The sequence below is a fragment of the Mycetomoellerius zeteki genome, unplaced genomic scaffold, assembly GCF_001594055.1.
Source record: "Mycetomoellerius zeteki isolate Tzet28-1 unplaced genomic scaffold, Tzet1.0 scaffold126, whole genome shotgun sequence".
In the NCBI taxonomy this organism is placed as follows: Eukaryota; Metazoa; Arthropoda; class Insecta; order Hymenoptera; family Formicidae; genus Mycetomoellerius; species Mycetomoellerius zeteki.
In genome coordinates this window covers 665,635-680,956 of record NW_017256190.1, presented here as the reverse complement: position 1 = coordinate 680,956, position 15,322 = coordinate 665,635, and the positions used below count along the sequence as shown (strand labels likewise).

Below are 15,322 nucleotides of genomic sequence, written 5' to 3'. Positions count from 1 at the left end.
ACATTAATTGTTTAGTAAATAAACAAAATATTTATTTGTTAGAAACTAATCGGTGAATCTCAATGAAACTTTGCATAAGTCATTTTTAGTCCGTAAAATATTTATTTAAAAAAATTTAGATTTTTGTTATTATTTTTAAGGTTTTTGTTTATAACAATAAAATTAATATCAAATAAAATAAATAATCTATAAAAATGTATTGCTCAAGGAAAACAGAATGTTATGAACACAACTTTCACATGTATGTAGTTTGTTTAAAGCGTAAATATTAATATATATGTTTTATGATTGGAGAATCTTCTTAAACAATATGAAGTGAATGTTAGATCGATATGAATATATATATATATAAATTAAATTTTGAATAAGAAGAACCCTATATATTCGGTCGAAGCGGATCTTAATGTTTAAATAATTTCTTTTTAGTGCTTTAATTAAAATTTCTTGTGTAAATTTATATACAATCAAACGATTGATCTTAATCGTCAATCTATCCAGATACACGCCACAGAAAATCGAGCTCAACTACAAGCTGATACCATTCATTCCTGAGTACATACCGGCAGTCGGCGATATAGATGCTTTCATAAAGATACCGAGGCCTGACGGGGTCGAAGATAAAATTGGCCTAATTGTATTAGACGAGCCCTGCACCGATCAGTCGGATCCAGCAGTGCTGCACTTGCGACTACGCAATCATTCTAGAAGCGCCGGCGCTGCCACGAGACAAGCGGTCGTCAAAAGGATAGAGGATGCCGAGAGAAATAGCAAGTCGATTGATAAATGGATTGACGATATGAATCAGCTACACAGAAGTAAACATTCGCCGGGTGTGCAACTAAACCATGCGATGCCGGACATCGATGGATTGATGCAGCAGTGGCCACCGCAAGTCGAAGAAAAACTGAATGAATTGCAGCTGGATCTATCAGAGCTCGACTGTGATCTACCGCAACTGGTCGATGTGGTCTGCAACCTTTTAGACATTCCCACGCGAGAGAACACCCGATTGGAGGCTCTTCACACGCTATTTACGTTGTACCTGGAAATTAGAAATGTTGAGAACCGGAACTTCAGTTAGCATTAGACAATTATATTAGTCTGTATTTAAACTGTAAGAGTTGACTCTAGTTGGTATTCATAGACTGTGTTTACACGGCTCGATTTACGTCGAAGTTATAACAGCGATGTTAGGAAATTGGCCAATCATAGCTATTTCTTTAAAGAATGGAATGATTGTGATTGGCCAGTTTCATAATATCGATGTTATAACTTCGACATAAATCGAGCCGTGTAATTATAGTTGATTCTTATCCAAGTAAATGAGAAATGGATTGAAATGGATTCAGATTTTCAGAAATACGCATTCGCGAACGTTAAAATAAATCTTTTTCAATCCGAATGCATTTTTATTCATTTATAGGAATTGTATCACATTTCTATGTCTTTTAATTTAAAAATAATATCAGTGCATAATAAATACTGCTCATTTCAAAATTTTAAATAGAAAATGCATTTTTTTTAGTCCAATTGAATCCAATTAAATTTAATTGAATTTAACTGAATAATAAAAATTTTTTATTCGATTGGATTCAATAGACTTAAAATACGCATAAAAATTTCAATCCATTTTAATTTGTTCTCCATTACTGGGATATGTTCAAAACCATCTTAAGTAAAGTCTAACATGTCACTCAGTTCAATCAGAGAGTCGTATTAGTATCTTAAAACATATTACTTAAGACGGTCTTGAAATAAGAACGGACTATAAATACCAGCCTAGGATTCGTTATATTTATAACTCAATATGAATTCCATATACAAATTTGGAGTGCATTCCATTTCATTTCCATTTTTTTTTTACCTAAAGGACAATTTCCAATGATTTTTAGCATATTGCTCATCTCTACTCCAACATTCCCTTCAATAATGTCTTAAAATACGTCTCTTATTATTTCAATTTACTGACTTTTTTTGATCATTTTTCGATACTCATTGTACTATACAAGCGCCAAGTCGGGAAAAGAAGAACGAGAAGTCCGTGTTGTATACAAAATTTTTATTTATTTAACGATATATTACGGGAAATATTTACGGGATTATACTTTCCATTAGGTACATATTTGAAAAGCTTTTACTTTGCATTCTTTCCTTTTCTTTTTCTCACTCGAAATGTATACTAAAAATTTGCAGCATATGCAAGTCTTAACAAAAATCATGAAATAACCGTTTTTTCTGTTTTCTTTTTTATAAAATATAAACTAAAACTCTAATATTCTCTAAGTAATACAGTGTGTATACAAATTGGTACCGTCCCTCCCATTTCTATGTACTAAATTTTAACTTAAAAATAGGAAACTGTCAGCCATTGTTCGAACGACGTACGTGCAGGAATCGAGCTGAGAAAGATCGAATCATTGCGCTTGTCTTAGCGCCGAGACACTACCGTGTTTTCTGAAAGAGACCACACATATCGCGTAGAATGAAAGGATAGCGGTCTAGGTTTTTCTAGACCGTTTGTTTATTTCTAGAAACAAAACGCTCGATCTGTGCATGTACGTCCGCTACTGTATATATCACGTCGTGTTAATACCGCAGTTCGAATTTAAGCAATTCGTACAAAGCAACGTCTCATGAAATGATAAAAGGCTATAGTAATCTAATCGATATCTAACTCATGTCGGCAGATCATTGTTGCGCATTGTGCTGCGTCTCGTGCAAGCAATCCCGTACGGCGATCCTAGCCTGCTGAATGCCATTCTTCAACCTCTCGGCGGCGCTGCGGCTGCCCGCGTACGACAGACGGATGTCTCTGCCGAGCTCTTCAATGATATTCAACAACTTGCCATAATTATTCTGGCCGGGCACGGTCTGATAGTTTATCATGCTGGACGGGCTGGCCTGTGCCACTTGTACGGTCTGTACGTTCTGCAGATTCCTCGGGTTTGGCACGGTGATCACAGGTTCGGGGATACGCGGTGGCGGTGGTAGCGACGAAATCTCCGGTACTTTCGGCGGATCATTCAGCTTTGTGATCGTTATCTCGTTCATTTTGGCCAGCTCGTTCAGTTTCACCATCTCGTTTGTCATTTTGACATTCTGGTATTCTGCTCTTTCCATTTTGACGATGTCGTTTTGTATATTTGCCATCTTCATCATCTCATTCATCTTTGTCTTCTCGTTCATCTTGGCGATTTCTTTCGCCATCTCGTTGATCTGCGCGAATTCAGTCAGTTTTGTGATATCGTTATTGTACTTTGCCATCTCTGTCATTTTCACCATCTCGTTCAGCTTCGCTATCTCGTTCATCCTTTGCACCTCGTTGATCTTGGCCATCTGAGATATCTTCATCATCTCGTTCATCTTTGCCATTTCATTGATCTTGGTGATGTCGTTATACTTGGCCATCTCAGAAAGTTTCACCATCTCATTCATCTTGGCAATCTCCTGCATCTTCATGTATTCCGTAGTTTTGGCGTATTCTGCCATCTTCTCCATTTCGTATCTCTTCGCCATGTCCTGTGACATCTTGTTCAATTCAGAATTCATTTTATTAAACTCCGCCAGTTGAGCCATTTGAACTATATGCTCAGGTACTTTTCCCCTCTCCATCATTTGCTTCAATTCCGCGGATATTTTATTCATATTCATCTCGGACATCTGGGCTATTGTAGTAGAATCAGGAACGGGCATCTTGGACAGCTCGGCGATCTTGGAAATCTCCCTCGCGAGATTTTCGTCCAGGCAACGCTTTTTCTTGGCACGATGCCTGGCCATTCGTTGAGCCTCCTGCATTCTCCTTAATGCCGCCTGTTCCTCAGTTTCCTTGGCTCTGGCGTTTTTCATTATCTCCGCAGCCGTATACAGTCTAACAGCACGTTCCTCCCCTGTCTCTGACATCTATAATTTCGCATTTCCTTCACTGTCTCGGGGGATTCTTTTCCAGCATTGAGCTTAATACATAACACAAATGACATCAATTCTGTCCCTCGAGTGCTTTGTCATTTTCAGAGTCAAATTATAATATTTAAAATGATCTAAAATTAATGAAATAGAATAAATATTCCGATCGCAAATATAGCTTATTTCTCCAATTCCCTCGCCACTTTAACATCCACAGTGCTCTTTGTTTAATTCATGTGTGCCACAATCCGAGAAACGCGAGTCTATCAGGTATCTGAAACAGATTGCAATTATATTATAAGGATAGTAACGAGAGAGAGAGGGGAGAGGGGATGATAAAATATGATTATCCGAATATTCACAGAGATTAAAGCCTAAGACACAATTGAAAAATACAGGCAATAGAAACAACAGATGTCAATCTATCAGAAACCATGTATACGAGGATACACCATTTTTAATAGGTTGAAATCTGTTAGTTTCTGTTCTTATTACCTGTGCTTTTCAGTATCTTGTGTCTCAGGCTAAATTCCGTGTCACATTAAGCGCTGAGGATTGCGGATTACGAATTGAAGATTGGAATTCAGCCAATCAAAACAAAATGGATTAAAATCAAAATTATTGAATTAGTCGAATTCAAGTCTGCAATTCGTAATTCTTAATCTTTAATGTGACACGGGTTTTTAATCGAGTGAGACCTAACCTCCTAACGAAAGATACGTCGAACACGAATTAGATCACAATAAAATGACTAAATCGACACAACTTGTAAGATGTCATCGCATCGTTACCGGATACTGTTAACATCCAATATCCGACGAATCGTACGGATAACCGAGATCCGGGATCTGCGATCTCATTTAAAAAAAGTGCAAAGGATATCGGACGGCGAGTTTTTCTGAACTTACGGAAAATTACGTTCGAAATTATTGCGTGAACATCCCGGGAATCTTCGTCGTTGTCTCGGTCTACTGCGTCTCCTCGTCGTATCTGCGAGCTGCATCGCCCGGTGTGTGTGCTAGTGGTGCCGTGGTGCGTACGCGCGCGACGCGGCCAGGCCAGGATGGGAAAAGTTTGAAAAGAAATGAGCGTCCGTCTCGCGTCTGAGCAGTCGAGCACGTTGGAGTCGTCGGACGCGCATGCGCACTCCGACCTAAGAATCTCGTCTTCTCGCGGAGTACGTATGCATGTGTACACCGCGTCCCTTCGCTCTCTCGGACTTTCGCTTGCTCTCGCTCTCGCTGTCTGGCCCCGTGGCCCGATCCCCGCCCCCGACGCCCCCAACGCCCCCGACGCGACGGCGCGACTGATCGACAACAATGGCGGACGCGTTTCGGCCGATCCGCTGAAACGCTGAAACGCGCTGTCCACTCACCTTGGCGAGAGATCGGCCGGCCACAGATCTGCGACACCCATCCGCGGGTTCCTCGACGAGTACCGCGTTCGCCGGTCCGCGTCCCACGTTGATCCGCGCGGCTCTTACCCGATTTATTCCGCGAAACAGACGCACAAAGACGGTTATCGCCATACGACACGTAAGATTTTCGAGACGGAGGAGCCACTTTAAGGGGCCAAGCGGGGTCGTCGTCGTCGTCGTCGCCGCCGCCGCCGCCGATAGGCTGCGTGTGACGTGGTTGCGTTTATTGACCATAACCCCTTCCTACTATCATCCGCAACCTCGCGACAGACAGGTGTATGTACGACCCGCGAAATTATTGACCGCGCCTCTGCTCGCATTCCGCCGATCGTTCTTACTTCTTGGTCCTTAGTCGCGTCTTAAGGGCCACATTCGCAACGTATCTCGGGTCAAGACGTCGACAGTGGCCGGATGAAGGAAAGAATCGAGAGATAGAGCGAGTCACTCTCGGCTCGAATTAAGACGGTTTGCTATTTCGCGTTGAAAAACGAACGGCTAATACGTATTTTTCTGAATGTTCTCACAATGTCGAGACTAGATAGTCTAGGAAGCGGAGGATTCACATTTTCAAGAAAGACAAAAAGATACGACGGCACATCACGCAATATGACGTCTTACGAAACTTGCGTAACCGATGTCAAATAAAATATACATATCTGCCTTTAGAAAATGTAAAGAAATGTAAGCGTTTCAAATGTTTAAATCGTACAATTAACGCGAAGAATTTATGGATTCTGCGGAGTGATTCATGTCGATATTCAAAGAATAAAGGAGAACAGGGTACAACTTTCACTTTTTCGCGATTGGTCGTTTTATTTCTACATTTTCTTTTGTATTTTTCTTAGGGTTGGGTAAGTTAACTTTTTTTTTTTTTAACTAAGTTAAGATAAAGTTAACAGCCTTGAAAATTTAACTTGGTTAAGATACGAGTTAATCCATAATGACATTACAAATTAATAAAAAAAGTAATTGAAGAATTAAAAGTTAAATTTGGTCCGAATGAACAATAAAAAAAGAAAAGAAAAAATTAGACCGTTTTATATAATTGTTCATATTTTTTCTTTCTCATAACATATTCATTAAAGAATCACTAGTTATTTTTGTTTACAACTAATGATTATATAATATAAAAGACACATAATTGAAGTTAAGATTAATTAATTTTTTAACTTAAAACTTTTAAGTCTTTAGTTTAGCACTATCCAATCCTGATTTTCTTCATAGAAACCAAAAATTATCATGATAATGCTTCTGCACTCAAGGAAAAATTGATACATTAAAATAAAGACTCATTATTCATATACACATCATTACGAAAACACTCAGTTATGTTTCAAGCATTTAAAAATTAATTCAGAGTTGTTGATCCAGCTGAAAGAAAAGACTTAAGAAAATGTAGAAATAGAACAATCTCTGAATAGTCGCAAAAATTGCACTCTCCTTTGTTTTTTTTTTCTAAAAATTTATACAAATGTAATTTTTGAATTGTTGAAGGTAAAAGAAATTCAGAAGAACCCGAGTCGCAACGCATTAATTATAAATGTAAAATCGAATTAAAATCATATCAGTAGCTCACATCGAAACGAGAAACATTTTTAATCTTCTAATAATCTAGAAATATATACTTATAATGTATATATATAATTCAAATCTTTTTTTACTTGTTTGATATAAATTTACTTCTTGAAGTAATAATATGTGATTTTTAATCACATTCTGTGTAGTTTCTGAAAAGTCAACATTTATAATTGGTGTAGTCAAGGTTCAATAGAAACTAGTTAAAATTGTAAAAATAAATATATTTTTCATTGTACAACAAAATACTTTATTTTTGTTTCAGGTTGCACGTATATAAATTTATGTGTATTAAATAAATAACAGAATCTCAGAAAATTAATCAACGGGATAAAATATCAGCTAAATATCACCGTTCGACATGTACATATCATCGTATGAGTACTATTTTCTGTTACTGTTAGTCATTCTGCCTGTATATCTTTTCTTTAAACTTTGGTCATGGCTTGGATGGGAATTATTTGTGAATAATTAAAATTTGGCACTATTAAAATATAAGCCAAATGATGTCACCAGTTGCCTATGTACACATACGCACACACACATATACACACACATACAAATTGTATAAAAAAATCTTGACATACTTTTTTTAATGCAATTATGCATTATTTCTATATATAATCTGCTAAATTATTTTCGAGTCTCGTTAACAATATATGTATATATGTATATATATATGTATATATATATATATATATACATACCTATAATATGTACATGATAAAATATATTGAAATATAACAAACACTATCTAATCTTAAATCTTAAATGTGATAAAATTTGAGAAAAATTCTGAAGTTTTAAAAAAATTAAATTTGGTTAGTGATTAAAAGTTCATCCAATCCCATTTTTCCACGATGCCTCCATATCCTGAATCTAGCAACATCTTTTCGAGTGATAATACCAATTACCTAGATGAAATATATAAATATATAGAAATTAAGTATAATATTCTCATAACAGATTGCAAAATGTATATTAATCTCTTACCTCGTTAATATCGTTTACTACCGGTACATGACGTAATCCTAATGCTCTAAAGAGTCTGAATGTTCTTGGCAGTGTAGCAGACTAAAGAAAAAATTATATGAGCCTAAAATGTACTTCAACGTATGAAAAAGATCTTGATGTAAAAACTACTAACGTGTTGTACTGTATAAGGGGAAGGATTCATAAAGTGTCTCAGATCAATTGTGTAAGTTTTTTCTTCATCAGTGATGGCGACTTGCTCGATGGTTGGATATCTAGGATACTCATTTCTAAACATATTTATACTTAAAGGTTTCTCCCAAAATTCTTCGTACTCATTAAAAACCTTATCTTTTAAAAGTACTATTAATTGAGAACGCAGTATTAGACCTCGGAGTCGACCATACGAATTTATCTCGGCCTGAAAGAACGATACAGTCAAAATAAATGTACGAAATTATTTGAAACAATTAATATTTGCTTACTACCTGATCGCTACTTGGTGGGTCAACTACTGGAAATCCATTGAATGTAACGCATTTCAAAAGTTCGACAATATGTCCGACATTTTCGACAGTTTTCAAAGTCACGACAGGATGACTCATTATCTCAGTTGCATAAATATTATTCGAGAGAGGAGGCGGCTCCCATGGAAGCAGTGGAATTCCTGCCATTTGTATATGAATATCATAAATTCCCTAAGAGGTACATATTTTTTATTATTAAAAAACACATGATATATTTATAGGTGCAGTATACATTAAGAGACACGGTAGTATCTCAGATGTCAAGTCAATCAATAATTGATTAATACTTGCCTCATTAAAGAAATCGCCAATCCACTTTGCCATTATAAGGACTATTATAACAGGCAAGCCAAAATATATTCCCTGAGTTGCTTCTATCAAGATTGCGGTTAAACTTATAGTCATTCTAACTACTCCTCCTAATTGCGCTGCAGCACCTAGTAAAGCATACTTGCCAGGATCTAATACTTCCTGCAATACGAAATTATATAATGTAACACAGCAATGATTTTATTTTGTACGCTATATCAACTGCAAGTCTTTTTACGATTCTTACGCAATGTGGACACAGTTTCGCGAGAGCCGATCCAATTAATCTACCCCAGGCAGATCCAATCAATAGAGAGGGAATGAAAAGGCCACTTGACATTGATAGGCCGAAAGTCGCAGCAGCGAGAAAGAAATACAATACGACAAAGATGGCTAGCGTCAAATCATTGTGAGCTCCTACAAATGCGTAATTTATATTGCATTTGTCTTTTGATTGTATTATTATTGCTTATTGCGTGTTGTATACCTTTAGGATCGTGAAATAAGGATCGTACGCTGCTTTCTGGAGTTTGAAACCATAAAGATGCGACCGCATTGTATTGCCCCTCTGCGCAATACATTTGAACTGGAAATTTGGTGGGATCATTACCCAACGGTTTACAGTCATTGACAAAGTATATCATTAGAGATCCCATCGTTGCGCTTAATATCGCCACCAGAAGAGCCTCAACGACTTTTTGCCACTTTCGTGTTACAAATCGCAAACGAAAGCAAGTAATCTTATAATTTACGTGATTCCAAAAAGCGCCGAGTAGTCCGCCGAACGTGCCCATTAGCATGAACAGAGGTATCTCGTAGATTTTATACGGAATCGAATTAAATTTTCCTAGATTCAACAAGCCGGGATACGAAAGATCTCCGGGATGTCCGTGGTATGCACTCAAGATCACGTTTAAAGTGAACGTAGTGATCATACTGGCGAAGAAAGTTCTCCATGTGAGGCTTTGATTAAAAAAGCTAGTGCCCTCTTCTATACTGAACAAGACTCCACCTAAAGAATTCAAAAAATGCAAATTGCAAAATATATTTCTTGTAGTATAAGTATATTAATTTTTTCATAGTTAATATATCATAATATATAATAACACTGAACAATAAATTTTGATCAACATTTTGTTTTTCAATAAGTAATAGATTTTTCTTATAGGATTTCTTTTTACACTGAAAAAGAATAAGCTTTTCAAAAAATTCTATCACTCTGTAATTTTTAGGAACTCTTCTTTGAATGCCTTATGCAAATTTGTAATATATACATGGATGATTTGATAAGTCTGGTAAATCTTTATGAGATAATGATGCCATGATTCATTTAATGACGTAACACCTGGAAAGTATTATTCTTCAAACTCTTCCAGACCAAATTTCAGCCAGAACTGATGCGTTGTTCACGTTTGGTAGTCATTTAAAACGTGAGTGGGAAATTAAGCAGTTGCCACATATAAAAATGAAAAAGAAACCGAATTCTGTGCAAAATTACTGAATTAGGCTTCGAATTGATTCCTCATCCATCCTATTCTCCAGATTTAGAATAGGATGAGGAATCATCGAAGCTCCATTCTGTAATTTTGCATGGAATTAATTCTTTTTCCATTTTTATGCGCGGCAACCTCAAAATTTCTTACTTGCTTTAAACGAACTATCGAACGTGAACAACGCATCAATTCTAGCTGGCATGAAAGGGTTTAAAGAGTGACTTTTCAGGTATCACGTCATCAAATGGATTGTGATACCATTTTATAAAGATTTATCAGACTTATCAAACCACCCACACAACTATACATGAAATCTAAATCAACTAAAAGAAACGCCCCAAGTTAGAGATATTGGAATAATATATGTATCTATATGTATTTTAAATAAATTTATTTCAGACATATATAAGACTATGCGCCGATTACTTTCTAGAAAGTTAAATTTTTTTTGCAATATATGAATGAATAAATGTAATGTGATGAGAAGCCTTTTTTATTATTTATGTATAATTTTAAGTAATATAGTAAAATTTATTGACAATTCGATGTAAAAAATTCTGATTTGTAAGATTTCTGTTTCTTAACATCTGAATGATGATTCTTACGTATTTTACTCCATAAAGTAAAAGAAAAAAATTGCAAATTGTTTAAATTTGTGGAGTTTTATTAAAAAAGAATTTTATCAAAAAAGTTCTTGATTTTTCAAAATCTATGGATGATGAAACTTTGTAAACTTTATATTCTTGTTTGACAGTTGAGAATACATGAGTCATTCAGGTGTTGAGAAACAGAAACCTTATAAATCAGTATAATTTCTAGTAAGGATAAATTAATTCCAAATTAACAAAAAAGTAATTTCCAACTAAAAATAATGTGCAAGAAATAGAACACTACACATATACCCATTAATATTTAATAGTATTTACCGATGGGTGCTCCAAAAGCTGCTGATACTCCAGACGCAGCGCCTCCGGACACAAACTCTCGTTTCTCATGATCCTCTCTAAAGTATTCAAATATTTTCAAGTCTTTCTTAAAAGTAGTACTTTTACCCTGAGAAATCCCTGCGGCTATAACGGCACCAGAATGGATCATAGGACCTTCCTGAAGTACACGAGATGTGAACGATGTTGATAAATGGAAAGAACGATGATGAACCGCTTACCTTGCCTCCTGCTAGACCTCCGACTACAGTGCATATAACACCAATAGTTTTCACAGCCAGAGTTTTAATACGCACAACTCGCGGTATTTTGACTCCATTTAAATAACATTTCACTTGCGGAATACCACTCCCTGCAGCAACAGGTTCAATATAGGATACTAAGACAGCACCTATGAAAACTGGTACTATATTTAGCACTAACCACGTCATGTATGGTAACCAAAGGCAACCTTCCATCACGCATTGATCCACATCTGTCAACACAAAGTTCGCATATAATTTTATATAATTTTATATCATAGAACATGTTTATATAGATTGAGTATGTTAGAAAACATACATTTTTTAAGCCAGCCATATTTTAGGCTGGATAATTCCTCTATCAGTATGTCTACAAAGCACGCTATAAGAGCAGTACAAATTCCGATTAAGAGAAAGATAAACCATCTAGCAAAGTTCTTTCTAACGATAAATTTGTATCCTTTCTTCCTTTCCTCATCTTGTAGAAGATAATTTTCACAAGGGTCATAATCCAGACTCTAAAAAAAAGATGCTTATTAATTTATCTTATCAAACAAAGACAAGACAATACATATACATGAAATATAGTATTAAAACATAAACACATGTGTTTAAACGGGATCAGAAGGTGATTGCAATCAATTTATGATTAAAAGTTTATCATGAAGCAATTACCTCATAATTAGTTGATAGGAAATTAGTCGCTCCTGGGGTTATATCCCTGATATGTAGCCTTCTGGATTGACCCGAGATAGCCTCTATATTACTGCATGTTACGTTAATATTGGCGATGCTCTGTATTGACACAATAAAGTAAATTACTTCTAGGCTATATTCAGAAACTTCACTCAGGTATCATTTTATCCTTGTTTAACATTTTGTGAACAAGATTAAAATGATAAACATGGAATCATGGCGGAAGAATAAAAGCCATGATATGATTTTATTCTATAATGCATGGAGCCACTTAGGTAGTGTTTCCAAATGTAATCCTAGAATGCTCAATACTTCTATAGATATATAGACCTGTTCTTTTTGGCTGAACAAAAAAAAAAGAAAAAAGATAAATTGTGCAAGACGTTCAATTAAAAAGAACAGGCATTAAAAGTATGTTAGAAAATGTAAAGCCTATTCTTTTTGGCTGAATTTTTGTACTGATTCATCTTTCTTTTTCTTCTTTTCTCCTGAAGAGAAAAGGAAGAAAGATGAACCGGTGCAAAAGTTGTCAAAAAGAACAGGCTTTACATTTTCTAACATACTTTTAATGCCTGTTCTTTTTAATTGAACGTCTTGCACAGTTTATCTTTTTTCTTTTTTTTTTGTTCAACATGAAAAAAAAGAGGAAAGATGAACTGTTGGAAAAAGACAAATACTCTCTAGAGAATCATCTTAAAACATTCATCTAAAAACCCAAGAAACATCATAGAGAGAGATGCATGAAAGAATAACAATCAGAAAATTCGACATACCCGGAATCGCACATTGATATCCTCGTTCGAATATGATGCGAAATTATTCCTCGGTTTGATCAGCCTTTCTCCATCATCCTCATCATAAACATCGATGCTGTCACTGTCTCCTCTATCATTGTTGACATTGCTTTGCATTGACGAATTCATCGTTTCTGAACGACAGAATCTAATAATCAGCTCTTAAGCTGATTCTACAATAGTCGGTAGTCCGTAATCCTAAAGCCCGTATCAGACTACAGAAAAAAAATTTTTTTTTCGAGATAGATACACAACGAACTATTTTTAACTTTTCCCTGTTGTCCGTATTGATCGATATATGTATTGATTGATCGAACTGAGAGGTTAGGATAGACCGTAATCGAAATAGGAAGGACGGCCGCTTGCCGCTACGACGCGCAAGAGACGGAATCAGACGGAATGATGCGTGGTCTACAATGGGCAATAGCAGTAGTGAATTAAGGAATAGGTGCAGAAATCGACTAATCATAGTTGATTATCTTTCTCACATTCGATTATGATTGGTTGATTTCTGCGTCTACTCCTTAATCCACTTCTGCTACTGCCCATTGTAGACCATCGTATGAGAACTCGTGTTTAAGATTCAACCGAGCGACTTAGAAAGCCCGATCGCCGGTGAACCGGTATCGCTTCTCGGCTCTCTGAGTTGGGATAAAATTGTATGTCTCCTTTGAAGTTATATCCTCATTTGCAGTCATATCAATATCTTATAAATGAGGATTGTTTATTAAAAAAAAAAATAAAAAAGTACAGTAGGGATATTATTTAAATTTATGTACATCCTCCGCGATACGGACTAAATTATAATTTTTTAGAATCAATTATTTGAATATTTAGGAGTAATCAAGAATGTAGCGATATCAAGCAGATTTAAATATTCTGTAAATCTGATAATTACCGGGGAAAATGAGAAAATTCCATTATTACTAATTTTATACTGAACATAATGATAATAAATTTGAAACATGGAATTCAGTTTGTATTCTATGAGATCATGTAAGATAAATGAATACTGATTAGTTTCGTAAGAAATTACGCAATCAAAGGAATAGGGATTGGGAAATAAAAAATAAAAATTTCAACCTTTCAGAAATCATCTATTGTGGACTTCATAGTTTCTGATAGATTAAAAATTTTATTCTGTTTTCCTCTCTCTCTACTCCTTTGATTACGCGAAATATCTAATACACATATATTAAATATTTTATTAAAAGTCCTAATTTGTGTGTATGTTATATCAATAAACTTTGAATTTTTTTTTTCATTGTACGTTTATAATGCTTAAAAATTAATAAACTTTTGATCGTCGCCGTGAGCCCTCCGCTACTGCGAAGTCTCAATGTTTAAATGATCATAACTCTGCGAAAAAAATCGCAGAGACCTGGGACACCACGCGTTGTTCTCGTCTTGGAAGGCCCTTTCAAACGAGCCCTCAGTCGACCTCACGTCCAATTTAAGATTCTTCCGCCCCTCTTCTCCCCGCCTCCCGCGGGTGTAAAATGGGCTTTTTTGGTATTAAATGATAGATTTTATGATGCCATTTGCATCCCTATAAACTTCAATCCTCTATCTCGAACCGGTCAGAAGTTATTTAGGTGTCCCGGTTGCAATAAATAAATTTTTAGTGCAAAAATGAAAATAAGAGGGATAATCTCCAATGGCCTTGATCTTGACAAATGTTATTCAGGACATGATCTTGAACAGCATTCAAGAGGTTTTAGCCGTCTGTCGGACAATTTGCGTAATGCTAAATGTCAACTATACTGTAACTTTCGAGCCTTATAATTCCAAAAGTATTTCATGAAAAAATATTTTGTTATAGTGTTTCGGAAAGCTCTCGAAATGTGCTATATGAATATGCAATGAAAAATAAGGTGTTCCATTTAAAAAAATTGATCTGACCTTGACCTGACCTTGAAGACGTCACGCAAGGTCAAACCGATATGATCAGTAAATAGATCTTTTGGAACCCTACAACTTTTGTCTGAAACACTTCTCTGTAATACTTTCTATGTATATTCAAGTATCCCGGTACTTTTTCCCCATCCTGTATATATTGATTGATCGAACTGAGAGAGTTAGGATAGACCGTAGTCGAAATAGGAAGGAGCGCAGTACGGCCGCTTGCCGTTACGATGCGCAAGAGACGGAATAAGAACTCGTGTTTAAGATTCAACCGAGCGACTATAAAAAGCCCGATCGCCGATGAAACGGCATCGCTTTTTGGCTCCCTAAGCTAAGATCATAATGCTCACGTACAGTGTTGTTAGGTATGCCGACTTTTTAGTGCGTACGCAATACAATACTAGTGAATTCTAGAGGAATTCTAGTAACATAAAGGATGAAAAGCGCGGGGCCAAATAAATGTGTTTTATTGTAATGCATTTTTCTGTATAATAATTATTCTCAAATCCTATTATTCTTTAATATACTAGAATATAACAAGCGTG

At 35.8% G+C, this 15,322-nt stretch overlaps 3 protein-coding genes across 5 annotated transcripts in view; 1 reads left to right on the top strand and 2 right to left on the bottom strand.

The window, feature by feature from the left end:
* The window catches only part of IFT46 (intraflagellar transport 46), a 5,581-nt gene extending 4,456 nt beyond the window's left edge, over nucleotides 1-1,125 (top strand). The window contains exon 3 of the mRNA XM_018461681.1: nucleotides 499-1,125. Coding sequence (XP_018317183.1) covers nucleotides 499-1,081 — 583 coding nt within the window. The 3' untranslated portion in view covers nucleotides 1,082-1,125. The remainder of the gene's footprint in view (nucleotides 1-498) is intronic.
* Nucleotides 1,126-2,023: 898 nt separating this feature from the next.
* Nucleotides 2,024-5,980, bottom strand: LOC108731410 (CDK2-associated protein 1). 2 transcript variants are annotated; one of them, XM_018461738.1, is made up of 2 exons: nucleotides 5,279-5,980; nucleotides 2,024-4,177 (listed from the first exon to the last, which is right to left on the bottom strand). In XM_018461738.1, exon 2 carries the CDS (start codon nucleotides 3,898-3,900, stop codon nucleotides 2,689-2,691), a length of 1,212 nt encoding a protein of 403 aa, XP_018317240.1. In that variant the 5' UTR covers nucleotides 3,901-4,177; nucleotides 5,279-5,980; the 3' UTR covers nucleotides 2,024-2,688. The 2 variants fall into 2 exon arrangements, with proteins under 2 accessions (XP_018317240.1, XP_018317241.1); XM_018461739.1 differs by lacking the exon at nucleotides 5,279-5,980 and adding an exon at nucleotides 4,812-5,098.
* Nucleotides 5,981-7,677: 1,697 nt separating this feature from the next.
* ClC-b (chloride channel protein 7) lies at nucleotides 7,678-13,235 on the bottom strand. Of its 2 annotated transcripts, none has more exons than XM_018461728.1 (12): nucleotides 12,852-13,235; nucleotides 12,058-12,177; nucleotides 11,702-11,900; nucleotides 11,362-11,615; nucleotides 11,123-11,300; nucleotides 9,191-9,715; nucleotides 8,951-9,120; nucleotides 8,686-8,865; nucleotides 8,356-8,565; nucleotides 8,043-8,288; nucleotides 7,889-7,969; nucleotides 7,678-7,809 (listed from the first exon to the last, which is right to left on the bottom strand). In XM_018461728.1, the coding sequence occupies exons 1-12, from the start codon at nucleotides 12,999-13,001 to the stop codon at nucleotides 7,708-7,710; spliced, it is 2,415 nt and encodes an 804-aa protein (XP_018317230.1). In that variant the 5' UTR covers nucleotides 13,002-13,235; the 3' UTR covers nucleotides 7,678-7,707. The 2 variants fall into 2 exon arrangements, with proteins under 2 accessions (XP_018317230.1, XP_018317231.1); XM_018461729.1 differs by having other exon boundaries at nucleotides 12,058-12,148; nucleotides 12,852-12,948.
* Between the last annotated feature and the right edge of the window lie 2,087 nt (nucleotides 13,236-15,322).